At 35.7% G+C, this 22,254-nt stretch overlaps 2 protein-coding genes across 2 annotated transcripts; one reads left to right on the top strand and one right to left on the bottom strand.

Moving 5' to 3' along the window:
* Nucleotides 1-8,935: 8,935 nt before the first annotated feature.
* LOC115714559 (ras-related protein RABA4c) lies at nucleotides 8,936-12,120 on the bottom strand. The gene is made up of 2 exons (XM_030643294.2): nucleotides 11,640-12,120; nucleotides 8,936-9,598 (listed from the first exon to the last, which is right to left on the bottom strand). Exons 1-2 carry the CDS (start codon nucleotides 11,864-11,866, stop codon nucleotides 9,151-9,153), a joined length of 675 nt encoding a protein of 224 aa, XP_030499154.1. The 5' UTR covers nucleotides 11,867-12,120; the 3' UTR covers nucleotides 8,936-9,150.
* Nucleotides 12,066-13,859, top strand: LOC115714558 (pentatricopeptide repeat-containing protein At1g28690, mitochondrial). Its single transcript, XM_030643293.2, has one exon. The coding sequence runs from the start codon at nucleotides 12,233-12,235 to the stop codon at nucleotides 13,811-13,813; it is 1,581 nt and encodes a 526-aa protein (XP_030499153.1). The 5' UTR covers nucleotides 12,066-12,232; the 3' UTR covers nucleotides 13,814-13,859.
* Nucleotides 13,860-22,254: the final 8,395 nt, after the last annotated feature.

A 22,254-nucleotide genomic window follows, 5' to 3' on the forward strand; every position in this document is an offset into this window, starting at 1 on the left:
AATCTGATTATATTGAAATGGGTTTTATTTAGGGCACAAAACCCAAAAAAATCTGTCTTAGTTCTTGAGGAACCGGGTTGGCCAGCTTGTTGATAGACGCTCCCTAATCTATCCACTAGTTTTCCTTGGAGTGGATTTCCTTGGAGTGGATATCTGATGAGATCTTAGCCTCTTCCATCAGTTCTCTGGTTGAACTACCTTATCGCATCGTTGGCCTCTCTATTGCGGTGATGTAACTCTACTTGGTGAGATCAAAGGATGTACTTTTGGTCATCCATCCACCTTAGAAATTCATGTTTCTACTGAGCGAATACATCGCAATCAGCAGTGCGTGGCTCTTTAGTTAGGCTGGCTTGACCAACGACTTCTCTAAGTCTGGCTAGCTCAAGATCTTCTCCTAAGTCCACATGGGGCTTGCCAACTACTAGTCCTGTCTCTGTAGCATAGTATCGGAGATGAGATCTAATTGTTGTTCCTGGGGGGCTGTCGCCCATGAGTCCTTCCTTCAGTGGGAGGTGCCAATGGAGGGTCCTCCCTTGGAGGCAAGGGCTTGCTATTCAGATCCACTGGGATGTTTGTGTCAGTTTGGCTAGCTGTAGTGGCCAGACTTGTGGTGACTGTTTGTTGTGACAGGATTGACCACATCTGTAGTGTTCATAGGGATTCCAGTTGTGGCTAGAGCATGGACATCAATATCTGCCGTTTTTTGGTCTGGAGGGAGACCCAAAGATGCAGTGCAATTGGAGTTCTTCTTGTGTTAACCAATGCATTTGATCAAATACAATATCCACTCGCTCTCAATGAAAATACCAAACTGTTGACCTAGAAAAGTGATCAGCCAACAATGAGATTGCATGAATTTAACATTTTCCATGTGTTACATAATTAGAATTAAAAAGTAAAGAACACATAGAATTTTATAGAGGTTCGAACCCCTTAGTTAGCCGATAATGACCTACTTCCCTTTTAGTTGTATTGATATCGAGGGATAAGACTATTCAGATCACTATAGGTGGGATCTAATATAGCTTTCTTACGATACAAAGTATGAATCAAGATGGAAAATCTCATGTGTTGCGAATGCTATATGGGCGTGTGAGAGAGTGAGGAAGAGAGAGAGAGAGAGATATCAGACTTGGAGATTTAGACTTAGAATGAGGCTCTAGCCCTTAATGACTTGGAGGCTAGAATTAGACTTAGGTTTTTTAGGTTAGAGTTAAGGCCCTTTATATAAGAGAGCTTAAACCCTAATTAACAACTGAAATCCTTAGATATTTATATATTAAATTGATTAATTACAAAAGACTAAAATACTCTTAAACCTTGATATTTTCAAGCTACTTTATTGGGCTGTTAGGGTCCAAGCCAAGCTCCTGCATGGAGCAGACTGGGCGGCCATGTGTTGTCCAAAGGCTGGCCAGCCAGCTCCTTTAAGGAAATCAGTTGATGTCCCGTTTGAGTGTTGGGGTCCCTATTGGCTGAGATGCTAACCTGACCTTCCTCTTGGTGAGCTGTATTGCCACATGGTACTGACTTTTACCGCGTATGCAATGCCACGTCAGTTTGGCAAAAATAAGGATAACAATAATTATTATTATTTAGTTATTTTTTCCAAAATTTAATTAATTTTTTTATCAAATACTATATAATAATACACAATTAATATTTTTTTTAGACTACATGAAATTATTTTTATTTTAAGAGATTAAAAAGAAACATCACCATTGTTGAAACACAAAGCCAAGGGTCAAAATTTTTAAAGAAAAAAAAACATAAGAACTAAGAGAAAATCTAAGGGGCTCGACTAATAGGAAAGAAAATCGCACCAAGTATAGAAGAATATGAAAATGACAATTAGAAATGGAAATCAAGAGATAAATGTTGTGGGGAGAATAAAACAAAAGGATTAGAACTGAAAGCGAATATTTAGTAAATATGAATATTACATGAATGGTGAAAGTAGTAAAAAAAATAGAAGGATTCATTATCCTAAATAATTTGAATCTCCAAAACGTAGGATATCCAGATCCATTTTAGATCGGGCTCATCTATATCGATCCCCAATAAAAAAAAATTAATTAATATTCTTCTAAATCTAAGAGAGGAGTTCGTTGTTGTATTATTCAAAACTCTGAATGTTCTTTATGTAAGGTAATATAGTAAAATTATTTTGTATTTTGGTATTTAAAATAGTCCATGAATATATGTTGATTACTAATTGTGAACTTTAATATTTCTGTATGTTTTTTTTATTTATTTGTAATGAATGGAATATAGTTGTCACAAATGTGTTCATACTGAAAATAACGATATACTTATTCTTTTATAAAAATTTGTGATTCCATATGAAGATGATGAAACTACAATCATTAATATACCTACAAATGTTAACATGGAGTCTCTAAGAATTCTTGAACACATAAAATGTGTAGGTATTTGTACTTATTGTTGGATTAATTTTAGTCTAGTCATAAAAATATTATTAACTTTCAAAGTACTTTTTATAAAGTTATTTTTATTGTATAATAGGTGAGTGTGCAAAAAGTTGATACTTTGATGACAATGATTATTGGATTGCATAAGGTTTTGGTCACGAAGGTCCTTGAATCTAAAGAAAGATTGAATGGTTCTAATAATCTCATACATCAACTACGTCGTCGCCTAGTGACTTTCCATTGACAATTTTAATACCTCATATATCATTCCATTACTACTTATTATATTTCTTATAATAGTTATTGATGCATCTTGTTTTTTTTTTTTGTTTAACTTTTAGGTTTAATTCGAGACAATAAACTTGGGTACCAACAATAGTGTGAAAAGTACACTACATGAGATGTTGAGTAATATTCAAATTGCTATGTAATAAAATAATATTGATGATGTAAGATGAGTATGTATAATTTGGCCTATGGATGGTAACTTTATTTTATCTCTTATCACAATTGATGTTTATGCATTGTATTTTATTATTTTTGAAAGAGGCATGTATTATGCGTACATTTTTTTTTCTCAATAACACACTTGGGTTTTGACCCACACATCCTCCCAACCCCCAAAAAAACGCACCCCCAAATCTTATTTATGGACACTTGAGCTATTCTCAAGTTGTAATAATTTATGTAAGATGAGTATGTAAGATGGGTATCAACAATAGTGTAGAAAGTGTTGGAATTTATTTTACCAGGATCTTAGATCTACTCACAAGTATGTTGTTTAAACACCCTAAATATGAACTTTCTAAAACGATAAATTAAACACATATAAAGTTAAGGAAACCTTACATTGATGCAGCGGAATTAATGTCTCCTTCCACTCAGATCTCTAACCCTTGTATCCTTTCTGTAGCAGAGTATAATCAAGATCTGAGCCCGAATGTCCTTCTTCTTCAAGTTTGATCCTTCACAGTCTTCCAATCTATGATTGAGTTACTGCTTGCTGTGTGTGGGCACTTACTCTTTCACTAGGGTCGAAATTGATGAAGGGAAAAGAAGAGAGAGGGTTTCGGCCAGGTATAGAAAGTGGGGAAGACTCAATTTTTCTGAAGAGAGAAATTTCTGTCAGAAGATGATATGAAAACTTGTACTTTGACTGAGCCATCACTTTCTATTTATAGGCAACTGCTAGGTTTAGGTTAGGAATTATTTGGCATTAAAATAATAAAAATATTAATTTGACAAAACTCAATAAGTGGCCGGCCAAGGTGTTATAGTGGGCCCCACTTGATTTTGCAGTTTTATCAAATTTTATCTCTATTTTCTCAAAAATGCCAATTTTTCAATTCTAACCTTTTAAATGCCAAAACTAATTATTTAATAACTAAATAGATTATTAAATAATATTGTAATTTAATTATTAATTAGACATATAAAGTCCATTAATAAATAAATAAACTTAGAAACTCTTTTCTTTACAATTTCACCCCTGCTTAGTGAAAATTCTTAAAATTAGACATAGTCTAACTTTAGAATTATAATTGATCAATCACGAATCAATTAATGAGTCTTACAAGCAGAATGTTCTCAACTAGAATGGGGACCATGGATCTATATGCTGAGCTTCCAATAAGTGAACCAAATTTACTAAGTAAATTCCTACTTATTAATTCTTCGTTGAATCCACTCTTCGAACTTAGAATTGCACTCTCAGACTTATATAGAGCATATTGTATGTTCCACGATATCAATATGCTATCTCATTTAACTATTGTTATAATCTTATTGTGATTTAAAGATCCTCTATATAGATGATCTACATCGAGATGGGATTTCTTTACTGTTCTCACCCCTCAATGTATTTTGCCCCTTAAAACACTTAGCTACCTGTAAATGGTGTTTAGTGATCTAATGATTAGTCAGTTAAACAAGAGCTCATCCATTTACTTTTATTTGCTAAGCTCGAAGGGAATCATCACTTGACTTCTATACACCAGTAGAAGCTATAGATTCCATATTTATGTTCAGCACTCCCACTCAATCATACTATCATGTTCCCAAAATATACGTATCACCCTGAGGCTTAACTAATAAATCAAAGAAAATGAATAGCACTCTTGAGTTGAGCCTAAGCATATCAGGATTTAGATTATTTTAATCTTAAGATCAACTACTGATATTGACATGGAAAGATATGTATAACGGTAAGTTTGTAATATCTTAACTTAGTTGCAATATCCGTCTTGGAAAGAACATAACACTTACTCCAAGTGTAAGTACACATCATCGCTGATTATCACATTAGTGTAAATCCAATAACACTGATGAAACAGGGACCAAGTCTTTTGATACATATGATCACAATCACATTCCACTGTTTTGACGATACTATAATTGTGAATAAACATATGATCTGGATTTAACTGATTCTGTGTGTAAATGTAATAAACATATTTAAACCATTAGCATGTAGAATTCATGCAAACATCAATTACTTCAAAATTTCTTATATTGATAACTAATCAGATTGTAAAGAGTTTTATTTAGGGCATAAAACCCAACAGAAAGTACACCACATGAGAATATTGAGTAATATTCAAATTACCATGTAATAAAATAATATAGATGATGTAAAATGAATATGTATAATTTAGCCTGTGGATGGTAATTATATTTTATCGCTTATCATAATTAGTGTTTATGCATTGTATTTTATTATTTTTGAAAGATGCATGTTTTATACATAATTTTTTTTTAGTTACACACTTGAGTTTTGACCCCATAAAACCCCCAACCCCGAACAAATCCTAATCTTTTATATGGATACTTAAGCTACTCTCAATGTAACACCCTAACTAGCATACGCGTATTACCTGATTTTTAAACATACTTTTCAGCTCGTTGCTAATCAACGAGGTTTATGGAAAACGTGATTAATTTAAATTTTTGCTTTTTAATTAAACTTGTAAAATATTTATACAAAATACTCGGGATCTCGATTACAAAACCATTTACAAAAATTTACTGTATATACAAAATACTTGTCGCCTACCGACTAATTACAAAAATAGCCTCGCTGTCCCGATGATCGTACGCTCCAGGCCTAACCGCCCCGACATGTACAATCTTCACCGGCTCGTTCACGGTCCATCAGCTCTAGCCTTTCCCTTACCTACACATAAACATAGCACTGTGAGTCGACAGACTCAGTAAGAAAAGCATAATAATACTCATACATAAATCCCGGTCATGATCAGACGCCCATACCCCTGACCATAACCCTAACTGTCGTGTCCAACACGATACTGAGTCCTGAACGTTCATAGGGACGGTACTATTGACAAGTAACAGCCTATACTCGGTCGAACTGGTCATACTCCAGCTGCTGGTCATACTCCAGCCTGTACCGATGTGTTACAGTATCAGCCTATACTCGGTCGAACTGGTCATACTCCAGCTGCTAGTCATACTCTAGCCTGTACCGATGTGATACGTCAAATAGTACGGAACCACCAACCTAAGTATCAGCCTATACTCGGCACACTGGTCATACTCCAGCTGCTAGTCATACTCTAGCCTGTGCCGATGTGATACAGTGTCAGCCTATACTCGGTCATACTGGTCATACTCCAGCCTATACCGATGTGACACAGTCGGATGGTTCGAAGCCAACATACATATCTAATGTAATCTAACAGGCTTCCTAACATGCACGCTAAACATGTAATCTACATATGCATACTGTTATACTAATCTTACCTCAATTCTGAATTCAGGTGTGCCGGTCAACCTGACTGGAACTATCTGCGCGGCGGATTACAGGCTCCTAAACCATAAAAATCACAACACTATAAGCGATACGCTAAATCACTTCCCGGGGACTTAAACTAGGAACTAAAAGTTTCCCTATCGATAAAAAGCATGGCAATACCCCAAATAACATAAAAACGAGGAAAACTAGGGTTTCTGAAAATCACCCAACCGACAAACCGGATGTCCAACCGGAATTCCGGTTCTGGGAATTTTCAAAACCCATCCGGAATTCCGGATGCACAACCGGAATTCCGGTTCCTCGCAGGCAGAAATTCAAAAATTCATAACTCAACCAAAACAAATCTAAACAACCTCAAACCTTCCAGACCTGTTCTATAGGACCCAAATAACAGTTCTAAAGCAACAAAACCACCTAGAACTCACAAAATCAGAAATCACCATTAAAGCATCAAGCTTTGAGTTTTAAACTCAAACTTGATCAAACACTACCAACATGCAATCAAACCAGTCCAAACCTACTTAAACATGCATAAAATAGCCTCTGAAAACTACTACAAACATCAACAAAATCACAGCAACAGATTTTAACCATTTCTCTTTGAAAACAATAGTTTTGAGCTAAAAACTTCCAAGCTTGAAATCAAAGCAATTATCATGCGTTACACTAACTCTAATCTACTTAAAACAACAAGATTAATCCACTGTAAATCACAACAAAATCACAGCCACAACAACAACCAATTCAAGCATGCATACATCATCTTTTTACTCAAAATTCAAGAAATTAAAAGAACAAGGTACAAAGATCTTACCAAACACTTGAAGAACACTAAGATTGAAAGGAAAAGAGCTTGAAAATCAAAGAAATCTCAGCCCTAAAGCACCATACCAGCCGAGAGAGAGAGAGAGAGAGAGAGAGGAAAAGAGAGAGCTTTTGAGAGTTTTTTGTAATTTTTTTCTAAGTTTTGAAAAATAGAAATGAAATGCCACTTAACCCCTTTTTACTTCAGCCAAAATAAAGCATAATTAAACATATATTTTCTAAATATTAAGCCACAAAAAGATAAACTAACAATGGGGCAAAATGACCATTTTGCCCCTTCACACTAAAATCACATAAATAACACTAAAGGGGTATTTTTGGGAAATTCTAAATTTCCGGCCACTCCCGACATTCCCAATGTCTAATAAACCGTCCCAATCAACTAACATACTAAGTTGTGATTTTACTGAGCCAAACACCGAGTTCCATGTTACCGGGCACCGGAAATACAAAATTATGAAAACTACTAAATGACATAAAATGCATCTCTGAATTCAATAATAACAGTATAAATAATTATTTAAGTAGCTATAAATAATTTCATATTAAACATGATTAACTGCTAATTTCCAAATTAAACTAAGCGGTCTTTACACTCAAGTTGTACTAGTTTATGTAATATGAGTATGTAAGTTACGTACACCACATGAGAGTGTTGAGTAATATTCAAATTGCCATTTAATAAAATAATATTGATGATGTAAGATGAGTATGTATAATTTGGCCTATGAATGGTAACATATTTTATTGCTTATCACGGAGTTTAAGCATTGTATTTTGTTATTTTTGAAAGAAGCATGTTTTATTCATACATTTTTATTTTTCAATTACACACTTGGGTTTTGACCTCATACAACCGAACTCCCAAACAAACCACCCCCGATCTTATATATGGACACTTGAGCTATTCTCAATTTGCACTAGTTTATAATTTGCATGAAGTCTTTTTTTTATCTTTGTAATTTTTAAGTTCACAATGAAAATAAATGAAAACTATGACAAAATATTTAAACTAGTTAACTTGTGTTAAATCTTTTTTATCAAACTTAAAAATTTATTTACTTATTGAAAGATTACTTAATAAGATATAATAAATTTTGTAGTATTCTTAATGAGAAAAAATTATAAGGGATAGATATATATATAAAAAAAATTAAATATTTACATTTTTTTGAAATTATAAACCAAGAGACATAAATAATAAACTAAATATAACAAAATATAGGAACCAAATAAGCAACACTTAAATATTTTCATGAAATCTAGACACCGATTTCTTAAATGAAGATAGGAACCACTTAATTGTCTTCACAAATTTTGATCTTCTTGAATGGCTAGTTCATTTTAGCGTTTTTTGATGTGAATCTTTCATTGTCGTCTTCCTTACTATGAAGCTCTACTTTTTCTTTGAGTATTTTTATTACTAACTGCTTTTTCCTTGTCGTCGTTATCTATTTTCACATCATCACCATCTTCTTGAACCAAATACTCAACAACCTTCATCACATAATGTAACTATTTTTTGAACCCTTAATCACTTGCACCATTGATGACAATATTTATTTCGTGTTCTTTCATTGTTAGGCAGTGCAGTTCCTTCTCCTAAAGCTTGATTTAAAGTTTGATATTGGAAACAATAAAAGTACTATATTCTTTTCTCATTTTTCTAAAATTTCTAGCCATCTCGCAAACAGAAGGATCACTGAATTCATAGTATGTTACTTTTTGTTGAACAGTTGACTCATAAAACATGATCTTTGTTTGTAGTTGCAGGACCATATTTTAGATGAGTGATCGAATTTTTGAATAATCAACATCCATTGAAAGTTTATATTTTTTGTTTGGATGATGAGAATTAAGAAAAAACTTAAAAAGAAGTGAAGTTTTAGTTGTGGAGTAACAATAAGTAAACATGTCATATACTTCTGTATTATTATTTTAATATATATATATATTTATATAAACGTGGGTTTCTCGAACATGAAAGTTTCAACCATTGTCAAACAGCGAAATCAAAACCCACAATTCAAATAAATGATAATTTTCTGAATGACCGAAGGCACTTACCAGAACTATAAACATTAAAAATCCAAGTGACAGTAGGAAAAGAATATTATTCTATGAATACTTGCAACAGCTATAACCCCCAACAGGTATTGGTTCTTGTCCAGGAACAACAAGCTTTGTACCCTTGAGAAGAGATGAACTACCTGCAGACTCCTGGTCATCATTAGCTAATAAGGCCTTTTTGCTAACGACCCTATAAATTTCTGTCAAGACTGTAAGAAATGCAGGTTCAACATTTATAGACTCAAGTGCTGATGTCTCCATAAAGAACAGGCTCTCCCTTTGGGCGAACTCTTTTGCATCCTCAGTGGGTACTGCCCGAAGTGTCCCAAGGTCGGACTTGTTTCCTACTAGCATAATGACAATATTTTTGTCTGCGTGTCCCCGCAATTCCTCTAGCCATCGAGCCACATGATCAAATGTTTGCCGCTTGGTTATGTCATAGACCAGCATTGCTCCAACTGCGCCTCTATAGTATGCACTTGTCACTGCTCGGTATCTGTAATTATATGAAAACATCACAAGAATAGTTACATTCACATGTTTAACTGGTTTTTTTCATTGTAAAAGGAAACAATTACGAAACATAATTAAGTACCATGAGATGACACCAAAAATAGTATGCATCGCTCTATTATATATACTAGTTAGTGGCAGAAAGTTAGTCATTAGTGTAATAAATAAAATAAAATTACTAAGAAAAACACTTCAGCTTACTCTCAATTTCTCACCCATCTCCCCTTTGTTTATGCAAAAGTGAGATGGCTTAGAGGACAAACGGTGGATAAAAAAATTATAATAAATCAGCAAATCAGTAAAGTGAGATGCCTCCTCTTTTTCTATCACTCAACCACATGCCAAAGGAGCTCTTTAAAACCAGTAAACCAGTTATGAAGTCAAGCATGAAACTAAAACCAGTTCTAACCTTAAGACTGAATACACACCACTACATCTACACCCAATCGGAACGTATCTTGCCATACTAATCATAGTTCCTTGTTGTCTTTTCTTACTGAACCATTGCCTAAAACTGGGTACGTCCTCACCAAAGGTGCCAAATTGTTGGAGGTAAATCCAGCAATTGAGAGGCAATAGCCAGGCAAATGATCAAAACTTATGCTAAAGAACAGATTAGTTAACTCTAGATAAGAATATTGTCCCTATATATTTGCAAAAATCTTGTCCCTCCCCCTTGGGCCTTGGGGAGCCTTGGTATTTATTGTTTCACAAGCCGTGCTTCCCAAATTTACCAGCTTTTGTAAAGAAAAACTAAAAACTACATGCAGAAGCTTCCAGCTTACGAGTGATTAAATCTCTGAATATGCGTTGGTTTAAGAGAGTTTTTTGTAAAATAATTGTTCTAAATTTCACAAACATATACTACATTTTATTTTTTTTCTAAAAAAGGATTTGTCCATTCTTTGTTTGTTCAAATCCAAATAACAGATAATGAAATTCTTTGGAATTCATTCTTTATCCTCCCTAAAGTTTAAGATCAAAACGGATAGTGTTCATCACTACACTGTGACTATCAACATCATTAAGGAGTACACAGTTACCGGGAAAAAATTTAAGAATATATGATGAACCTTCCTGGTTGGCATCTCAACTTTTCTTCTCATTCTTCCTTACTACAATAAAATAAGGAGCTATTTCGTTGTCACCTAGGATGTTTCCACATTTCATAATCACCTCAGCCTCAGAAGACTTTAAATTTACAAACAATTACCTTAATTTCTTTTCGATAAAGATTAATGATCATAGCAATCTTCAATCAAACAGTCTTTTAAATACTCCAGAACTTGAATCTTAACTGCCACCCCCATTTACTTAAAACTAACTGATGGTCATGGTTCTAGCTTTCTGTTTTGTTTAAAGCCAAAGTCAAATGGTCAGATTTCCCCAAAAAGAAATGCACTTCATCTTCACCCTACGAGACTAAATTAATCTACATCGAGCAAACCTTGTCAATGTTAATAATACCCTGACAAAATATATACAAAAGTACCAAAGCCCATAATTTGGGTTGGCCCTCGTATGTGGTAGATCGATTTTCATAGCAGAACTCTAACAGTCCAAACATTGAAGTCTTCAATACCAGAAAAAAGGAATACTCTACCATCAGAACTGGTCTTACAGGATCCACTAGCACAAACAAATACAGTTTTGCACCAGTCTAGACTAGATGGCGCTGCACTGCACTGCACCCTAGGAGAACACTGACTGGAGATTTCTGAAGCCCAGTCCGTTTGTTTTAGCTACGTTGAGAAACTACACTCTTCAATCAAAATAGACAGTGTTTTCGCTTATTGAAAACTTCATAACGTAAGAAGCTATATGAAATTCAAATACCACCAAAGAGCTTCTGTTAAATATATCAAAATTAACAATTGAACTTATGGTAATGAATTCACCAATGCTAATATATCATACCCATCAAATTCCTTATACGTTCAACAATAGAGTGATCGTAGCCACCACTCAGATTCAAGCCCCATCAATAAATCACAAATAATTACATGATGAAAAGAAAGTTCTACCTCTCTTGCCCTGCTGTATCCCATATTTGGGCCTTGATGTTCTTGTGATCGATCATAAGCGTACGTGTCTGAAACTCAACACCAATAGTTGCTTTTGAATCCAGACTGAACTCATTTCGAGCAAAACGAGCCAAAAGTTGGGACTTGCCCACTGCGGAGTCTCCAATCAACACAATCTTGAATACGTAATCGATATTCTGGTTAAAGTTACTATGTAAATTCGCCATTTCTTTCTGCAAAATTCAACAGAGAGAGAAGCTGATCGAGCAATGTGATCGCCAAAGCTATACTCGTGAATCGAGAGAATTTTTTTTCTTTTTATTAATATTATTTTATCATTAAATTGACAGAGAAAATGGTTGTAGACGTGGTCAAAAGAATAAACTATAAAGAGTTGTACTAAGTGAGACTTTTAAAAACTGAGTCCCTTTTTTACATGTCGCATTGTCCCTATCCCAATACATTATTTTGACATAAATGTCCCTCAAAACAAAAAAATTATTTGCATTACGGTTCTTATATGTCGGCCAGGAGTCAGAAGAACAGTTTACGAACCTAGAAAATAAAAGCAAAGAGTTTAGACGCATGATCATATGGTGATCACGAAACATGGAATGATCTCTTCAACCTTTAAACGTACCCCGTTTCTCACATTGGACAAAACGTTATCGGCAGTACATGACTATATTTCTCATCCAAACTCCAATACTCTGTCTTCTGCTTTGCAGCACTACATTGATTCAGATAATCCATATCACGGCCGAAAGATTCATGCCCATGTTATCAAAACTGGGTACGAGCCCAATACCAATATCTCTATCAAACTTCTCATACTTCACTTAAAATGTGGTTGTTTGACATATGCACGTCAAATGTTTGATGAAATGCCTCACAGAACTCTCTCTGCTTATAATTACATTATTGGTGGGTATCTTAGGCAAGGACAAGTGGAGGAATCGCTTAGTTTGGTTCGCAGACTGGTTCTTTCTGGTGAAAATCCTGATGGATATACATTCTCGATGATATTGAAGGCATCCACTTCTGCTAGTTATGTTCCATACCGGAGTAGTCTAGGAAAAATTGTTCATGCCCAGATAATAAAATCTGATGTTGGTTCAGATAATGTTCTTTACACGGCACTTGTGGCCTCTTATGTTAAGAGCGGGAAAATTGGTTATGCAAGGGCTATATTTGAACTAATGTTGGAAAGAAATGTTGTATGCTCAACATCATTGATAACAGGGTACATGAATCAAGGCGATTTTGATGAGGCCAAAGATATATTCAGCAAAACGATTGATAAAGATATAGTGGTGTTTAATGCAATGATTGAAGGCTACAGCAAACTGGTTGAACATGCTTCCAAATCACTTGATATTTATATTCAAATGCAAAGATTGAATTTTCGACCTAATATTTCTACATTTGCTAGTGTTATTGGGGCCTGCTCAATGCTGACAGCTTTTGAAGTTGCTGAACAAGTACAAAGTCAACTTATGAAGACTGAATTTTTCACACATATAAAGATGGGAAGTGCTCTAATAGACATGTACTCAAAGTGTGGAAGAATTGAAGATGCGCGTAAAGTTTTCGATCACATGCCTGAAAAAAATGTATTTTCATGGACTTCCATGATTGATGGTTATGGAAAGAATGGATATCCATATGATGCTCTAGAGCTCTTTGGTATAATGCAAGAACACCATCATATTGACCCTAATTTTGTGACCTTCCTTGGTGCTCTTTCAGCTTGTTCTCATGCTGGGCTGGTAGACAAAGGTCTGGAGATCTTTAGAATCATGGAAGCAGAATACTTCCTAAAGCCAAAGATGGAGCATTATGCTTGTGTTGTCGATCTTTTGGGACGAGCAGGACGTTTGAGTCAAGCTTGGGAGTTTGTAAAGGCAATGCCTGAGAAACCCAACTCAGATGTGTGGGCTGCTCTTCTGAGTTCATCTAGATTACATGGTTATGTAGAGATGGCCAGCATAGCTGCCAATGAACTTTTTAAACTCAATGCTAATGATCGGCCAGGGGCATATATTGCACTGTCTAATACTCTCGCAGATGCTGGTAAATGGGATAGTGTAAGTGAAATAAGGGATAAAATGAAGGTAAGAGGCGTATCTAAAGATACTGGATGCAGTTGGGTTGCTGCTGAATTTAGTTTGTAACATATATGCAAAGAAGCGATTTATACAATATTTTTCATTCAATAAATGTTCTTCATTTTTGAACTGCTTTGTCTCGGTTGGCTAATGACTTAATTTACGCGAGGCCCTTAATCTTCAATGTTAATACTACAATCATTCTAAATAGGCTGTAAAAGTTTTTTTTTTTTTGCAGATACTATTATGAGCCAAAAAATAAAATGATTGTGTACTAAAGCTTCATTTAAAAGGTTGCTACGAGTAGGTGTTGTATAGATTGAAAATGATTGTTTGATGCAATACACAGTTCTGATTTATCCAAAAGAAAAAAACTTAAACACCTTCAATAAAGCAAGATATTGAACGTCAAAATGATGTCGTGCCCTGTTTTTGGGTCTGTTGCAGTTATAGTTTCTTAACCACCTTTGTTTGGATTTTAACTGTTTTTTTGAATGTTTTCTTTCCCACCTCTCCTCCCAGATTCGTTTTCCTTTTCTTTTTTCTTACTTTCTGTGCTTAACTGCTATCATCCTCTGCACTTGTCTACCTTTTTTGCTCCTTCGTTGCTATGGATCCCTTGTTAAACCGTATAGATTCCACCTTAACTCTCACTGAGGAAGAGAGTTCTGTTGCTATTTTACCCACTGAAGTGGATCTTGTCACCAATGTCAACAACAACCACATTCTTATTGCTAGAATTCTAACTGAGAACTATGTTCATAAGCCTACATTCTACGATCAAATGGGGGGTCATTAGAAGGGGAGATTCCCTGTGATAATTTCTGAATATGGTGAAGGGTTATTCAAAGTTTCTTTTGGATGTGCAGGAGACAAATTCCGGGTGTTGAACAAAGAACCATGGCACTTCCAAAACCACTTAGTTGTTTTCTGCTCACCAAGTACTCTGCAAAATGTCACAATGAACAATCTAAGTGAGTGCCCCCTTTTGGGTTCAGGTATACCGATTACCTTTCCTAAGCAAATCAAAGTCTCTTGCCACTGCACTTTTAAACATCATAGGGGAATTCATTGATTTTCATGAGGATTCTCTTGATGAGGGTTGGGGCCCTTTCTTAAGGACTCTAGTTAAAATCTCTGTGGACAAACCACTTCTCCGTGGCAGAATGATCAGTTTACCAAGGATTCGGGATGATTTTTGGGTGGATTTTCGTTATGAGCGATTGCCTGAATTTTGTTTCGAATGTGGAAGGATTGGACATCCCTTTGAAAAATGTGTTGCTTTCATGGAAAGAATGGACAATGGTAATGATGATGATCTTGAATATGGTCATTGGATGAAAGGGGCAAAATTACCAACTACTGGCTATGATAAATATCGGACTGACTTTGCCAAGGGTAATGCTTGGCCACTTTTGACTCATTTCGCCCGTAAATCTTTGACCTCCACAATACCAACTCTGTATATTAGACCACAACCCCAGCCAAGAGTACTTTTTCATGGTAAATCTTCGACTCCCACTCATTCTCTGCCTCCTCATTCTCATACTTTACCTGCCTCGGTGTACCAATGAAAACTTCTTTCCCTACAATCACTACTGCTAATTTGATTTCTTCATCAAACACTCCTATTGTAGCACCTGCTACTATCCCTTCTTCCCACCATCTATCTGCCCTCACTTCTGCTGCTTCTCTTATGAGCATCTCTGGGTTTTCTACATCACCCGATATACCCTCCCATTCTACCAGAACCCTCTCAATGTCTTCCAATCTCTCCACTACTGCCAACTTAAGCCACATTTTCATCCCTGGCATTGGCTCCTCTCTCACCCCTCATATTCCCTATGCAACCTACCCTCCCACTACCCTGCCAAACACCCCTACTCCTCAATCTCAGATACATGCTATTGTAACCACTACACCATCTCTCATCTCCACTACACAGGCACCAACCTTGATCACAAACTCTCACCCTCAAAGCAGTAAAGAAAACCTTCATCCAAACCGTATGTTTAAAAGGCAAACTGATGCGCCTACCATGAGGCAAATGCTTAAGAGATATCGCAATCAACAATACACAGCCGCACCCTCCTTTTCGTCGAAAGGGGATTGCTCACACCAGAATGTTTCCTTGACTTCCAAGGATTCTGATGGTGACTCAGACGATTCAGCGGAGATTGCTTTGCATTCCCGCAAGGGATTATGAAAATTTAAGTTGGAACGTGCGGGGATTGGGAAACCCGAGAGCGTAAAGACATTTACGATTGCTTGTACGCCAGCAATCTCCCCATGTTCTTTTCCTCATGGAAACTAGACTCAACAATAACTCTCTCGATCGTTTTCGAAAGCTTTTAAAATTTTCTCATGGTTTGGAAGCACCTCGGGTAGGACTTAGTGGAGGTCTTATGCGGCTATGGATAGATGATATTGTTCTTCAGCTCAATACTTTTGGTCCCTGTTATTTTGACTCATGGTTAAGTGATGCTAGTGATAACAAGTTTCATTCCACTGCTTTCTACGGAGCTCCTGTTGTGGGAAATAGAATGGATTCCTGGATTTTACTCCGTCGGCTATATGACATTGCCCCCTTGCAACCGTGGCTAATCATTGGGGATTTCAATGAAATAATTTTGAATGCAAACAAATCTGGGGGATCTCTCCGTAGTGAATCCCAAATGACAGCCTTCCGAAATGTTCTTGATCACTGCCACCTTAATGATCCTCCTTTCCACGGAGACAGCTACACTTGGGCTAAGGATAGAATAGCAACAAGCACTTTAAAGGAATGTCTTGACTGGTGCTTTGTGAACGATGTATGGCCTTCTAATTTTCAACAACCAACTGTCTCTCACTTGGACTATTTTCAGTCTGATCATCGAGCCATTACATTAGAAGTCTTCACTCAAGCAACTGCTCAGCAACACAAAAGACACAATCGTTTTCGCTTTGAGAAACTTTGATTATTTAACCCTGACAATAAGTCCATTATCTCCAATTGTTGGTTATCTAATTGTTCTACGGATCCCATCAGCAATGTGCTACACAATTTAGAATCTTGTGCAACATCACTTCAGCAATGGCATATTAAAAAGTATGGGCGAATGAAAAAGAATATTGCAGATGCTCAATCGGAAGTGGATTCTCTAAACAACTCTCCTACTCCCACCCATGAAACTGCTGCTGCTATCAAGCATAATGAATCGGTTCTTGATGAATTGTTAGAACAGGAAGAGATGTATTGGCAACAGCGTTCACGTATTGATTGGATGCAATTGGGTCACAAAAATACCAATTTCTTTCATTCAAAAGCTCGGCTAGAAGGTCAAACAATAGAATTACCTCTCTCAAAACTGAAGATGGAAGCACTTATACATCCAAGGCTGATATGAGTAATGTTATTCAGGATTATTTTGCCAATCTTTTTTAGACTTCTCACATTGGTAGCACTGCCCTTGATGCCACTCTTTCTACAATACCTGAATTGGTTACAGTAGACATGAATGTCGTGCTTCTCAAACCATTTTCTAAGGAAGATGTTCAGTTGGCTCTACACTCTATGGGGCCTGATAAAAGCCCAGGAATCGATGGAATGTCGGCAATGTTTTACCAAAAAAACTGGGATATAGTTAGTAATATTGTTATTAAAGCTGTATTGAGTGTATTAAATGATGGAGCTGACCCTTCACCCTTGAATTCCACCATCATCACACTCATCCCGAAGATTAAAAAAGCAAAGTTTATGAAAGATTTCAGACCAATCAGCTTGTCCAATGTTGTTTCCAAGCTCATCACCAAAATCCTAGTTGTTCGCTTCAAGGAAATACTCCCCCATGTCATCTCTGAGACTCAAAGTGCTTTCCTTCCAAGTCGCCTCATCACAGACAACATCTTGGTTGCTTTTGAACTAATCCATGGTATTAAACATAAAACTTCGTGTAGGAAAGGAGTGGCTGCTATGAAGTTGGATATGAGTAAAGCGTTTCATCGGGTTGAATGGAGTTTCATCAAAGCTGTGATGGATCGAATGGGGTTTTCTAATAGATGGACGTCACTTATTATGACTTGCTTGACAACAAATAAATTTACTTTTCTTTTAAATGGAGAACTAACAGGCTTAGTCACACCATCCCGAGGGCTTAGGCAAGGCTGTCCTTTGTCTCCATATCTATTTCTAATTTGTTCAGAGGGTCTCTCATGTTTATTGAAGCATGAAGAAAGCTTAGGAAATCTCCATGGTTACTCACTCACCCGAAGGGCTCCTCCAATTTCACACCTCTTTTTTGCGGATGATAGCTTACTATTTTGTAATGCTACAGAGAGCTCTTGTCTTGCTATCAAACGTTGTCTGGATATATACCGTCAAGCTTCTGGCCAAGTATTGAATCCTGATAAATCTATCCTCTCTTTCTCTCCAAACACCACTTTGGCGGCTCAAGTTCAGTTTCATAGAGTGCTTTCCATGCCCATCAGTGAATGCCATGAAAAATACCTTGGGTTACCAGCATATACAGATCGAGACAAGCAGCAGTTGTTCAGCGAAGTCAAGGAAAAAATATGGCGGCTTATGAGAACCTGGAATGACAAACTCTTTTCCATTGGAGGTAAAGAAATCCTACTTAAAGCTGTGGTGCAATCTATCCCAACTTATTTAAGGAGTTGTTTCAAGTTACCAATAACTCTCTGCAATCAACTTGAAACAATGATGTCAAAATTTTGGTGGGGTTCTAATGAAAATGGAACAAAAATCCATTGGCGAAGTTGGAAACTTTTATGCAAAACCAAACTTGATGGTGGAATGGGCTTTCGGTCTTTCATACACTACAATCAAGCGCTACTTGCCAAGCAGACATGGAGATTTCTCGACAACCCATCATCTCTTTTGAGTAGACTATTGAAAAGCCGATACTTCCCACACAATTCTTTCCTAGAGGCTCCTCATGGTCACTCCCCTTCTCTCACATGGCAAGGTATCCTTCATGGCAGAGAACTCTTACAACCTGGGTTACGATGGAAAATTGGGGAAGGCAAAAACATCAATTGTGCATCCGATCCGTGGATCCCATGCCATATGAACTTTTAACCATCCCATTATGAGGGACCACCAAACACTGTTGTTGCCAATTTTATCACTGAAGACCGGCAATGGAACAAGCAGCTGTTAGATGAGTATTTTTCAAGTATTGATGTGGATCGTATACTCACCATTCCATTGAGTTACTTCTTGGCAAATGATCACCTCATCTGGCACCACCATACTTCAGGGATCTACAATGTTCATTCAGGATATCATCATGTTGCTTCTCTTGAAGATTCAGATCTCTCCTCCACCTCAAATTCTCCTACAAACTGGTGGAAATATTTTTGGAAACTACAGCTGCCACATAAAATTAAAATATTCGCTTGGAGAGTATTTCATGATGCTTTACCAGTTGCTACATCCCTAGTACGAAGACATATCATCACCGATTCTACCTGTTCTGTATGTCGACAAGCATGGGAATCAGTAGGCCACGCTCTCTTTGGATGCAAATATGCAAAGGCTGTCTGGCAGGCTACAGGGTTTCTTTTTGACTGGAATGTTGCTGCACAAATGAATAAGGGTGATTATTTAGTACACTTGTCTACCCTTCATTCCAAGCTTGAAATGGAAAACATTATCTGCATTTTATGGTCCATTTGGACAGAGAGAAACCGGATCCTTCATGGTAACAAGGCTAAGTCTGTTGTACTTTTGGCATCTTTTGCTACCAATTACTTGTCCAACTATCAGCATGCTCAAGCTAAGTTTCGGCCTCCTGAAGCTACAGCAAACCAGAATCCTCCACCAGCACCGGTTCCGGACTCTCCTTGGCGAGCACCTGAACCCAGAAGCCTCAAAATTAATGTGGATGCTGCCATAAATGCATCTAATAACCAAATGGGCATTGGAGCTGTTATCAGGAACTGTTAGGGGGCTGTAATTGCTGCTTTCTCGAAGCCTCTCCTCGGAAACTTTGCATCTCATCAAATAGAGGCAAAGGTAGTTTTTCACAGCTTGCTTTGGGCCAATCAATTGGATCTACAGCTAGGCCAAGTCGAAACGGATGCTATGATGGTTACCAATGCTTTATATGGCCGATCAAATTGTATCTCTGCTTTAAATGATCTTATGAATGATGTATCTTGCTTACTTTCCTTTTTCCCGGGTGTATCTGTTGTACATGCTAAACGAACAGCTAACAAAGCTGCTCATTCTTTACCTAAATATTCTTTAGGGTTGGATGAAGCTTGCTTTTGGATGGATTCTTTTCCTCCATCTCTAAACTCTGTTATTGTAAATGACTTATCTGTTTAATTTATAATAACAAGTTTTTATCCTAGAAAAAAAAGGTTGCTACGAGTAGACAAAAAATATGTGTGCCCACGCCCATTAGTGGAACTCAGCAAAAGATTAAAATTCAAATTCAAAAATATTTGCAACTGTGTCAATTCTCAAGTTTAGGCTGATGATTGCATGTTCTTTTACCTTATCGGTATGCGAAGTTGCTAACTTTGTTTAATTGATGTTCACAAAATATGAACCAAACCGTTCAACCCATCCAATCCAACTCATTTTTTGTTGTAAAGGGTTATGTTAAGAATAGATCATGGCTCATCGGGCTGAAAAGTGATACACCATATAATTATGCATTGGTTATGGGTTGGCACAGTCTAACACTATATAACCCAATGCAACCCATTTTTTGAGACAACTTTTATACATAAAATACATTTTACATTCACAAAATATATACAAATATATTTTATAAATAAATTACATTATTATTCTCACAAGAAAATTAATTAAAACACATCACTAACGTGTAGTCCATAGTTATCCTACTACTTCTACCAAAAAATATAACATGAGAATCAATCATTCTTATTAACTTTGCTACCCATAAAATGATACTATCACCATCACTTTAAATGTTTTTAAAGCACTATATATATATATATATATATTCACATGCATCATTTTTTTTTGTATGTTCTAGGTTAAATCATTTCATCATGTTTCTAATATAAATATTAAAGGCTATATATTCATCACAACTCAATGAACCTAACTCAACCCAATCCACCCCTATATGATTGTACCAAATAGGGTTAGATTGTACAATTATTTCACAAATACACAAAAACAATAAAAGAATTACAAAAATACAGTTGTATAGAATTTTAAATATTTTTACAATTTTTGTGATTTAGTTACATAAAATAAGGTCTTTTGATGTATTTTTATGTTGTACTCTTTTTAATTTTTTGTCATTTGTATGTTATTTTTTGTTGTTGTTTTGATGTTATTCAGATGTTATTTCTCTGTTACTTTTACGTAATTTTCTTGTATTTTTCGTATAGCTTTTATAGAACACAATAAAAATGTTAAAAAAAATCTTTAAATGCAAAAATGTAAAAATTTTATAAAAAATAGTGTATTATGGAATTATCCCGAAAAGAAAAATAGAATGGTTTATAGGGGTATATTGAAAAATTCCTTTTTTATTCATCAATTAATCAAATCTACCTCTAATATATATTTAATTGAAACATACTTCTTTTTATATGTATTGTATCCAAAATACTTTGAAATAAAGGAATTACATGGAAAGTATATTAAAGTCATAAGGGCAAAATTGGTAAAGTGTTTAAAAAAAAAGGTAAAAATAATACTTTAAAAAGGACGGTAAAAATGAAAAAAGACAATATAAAAAGGGTATAGAGTCTAATTTCCTCATTTATAGCTTCTCCAAACCGCTATTATTAGGTTAGCCTATTAAAACACTTTTAACTCAGACAATTGATCCCATATGGACCCCAATTACACAGAAAATATTTCATCTACATGTAATTGATTAACACTTGTTATTCCAACATTGATACATATCTTGTTAAAGCAGCATCACAAAGGTCACTAAAGGGTTTGTCAAAGAAAAAAAAATGGAAAACAGAGATCACGAAAGGGTCAATTCCTTGACTGTCAAATCAAGTTGTGCGTATCTTCTCTTCTTTATTCACAGAAAATTTCACCACTTACAGTATGCTCAGTGCGATGTAACCAGTTTTTTGTTTGTGCTACACATATTTTGGCTAATTACTTGGTAAGACAATCTCTAATAAACTACTTTCAGAAGACCAATCTGTAGATCTAGCATTTGATTAGATGTAATGAAATGGTATGGAAAGAAATATTTTTTATTTCATTTCTTTGTATGGTTTTAAAATATTGAAATGTGGAATGACTTTTCTATTATTTTAGTAGAATGACTATTTCATTTTGAAATAAAAGAAGTGACCATTCCAATGCAATATAAAACAATTTAATAAAATTTTTATCAAATCTTTTTATACTTTTTAAATTTGATTCCATTCAGTTGAATTCCTCTTCAAATTCCCATTCTCATACCTATTGCTATATTTTTATTCCTCCCAACTAAATGTTACTTCTTTTTTTATCTGGGAAGATGGGGATCTTGGCTTTGGTTAGG

The sequence above is a fragment of the Cannabis sativa genome, chromosome 4, assembly GCF_029168945.1.
Source record: "Cannabis sativa cultivar Pink pepper isolate KNU-18-1 chromosome 4, ASM2916894v1, whole genome shotgun sequence".
Taxonomy (NCBI): domain Eukaryota; kingdom Viridiplantae; phylum Streptophyta; class Magnoliopsida; order Rosales; family Cannabaceae; genus Cannabis; species Cannabis sativa.

Bases quoted from the DNA above. Each gene is read 5' to 3' on its own strand.
- LOC115714559 (XM_030643294.2), bottom strand. From the start codon at position 11,866: ATGGCGAATTTACATAGTAACTTTAACCAGAATATCGATTACGTATTC. The intron at 9,599-11,639 runs GTAGAACTTTCT...ATATAATTACAG, and splicing joins GATACAGCAGGGCAAGAGAG to ATACCGAGCAGTGACAAGTG.
- LOC115714558 (XM_030643293.2), top strand. From the start codon at position 12,233: ATGGTGATCACGAAACATGGAATGATCTCTTCAACCTTTAAACGTACC.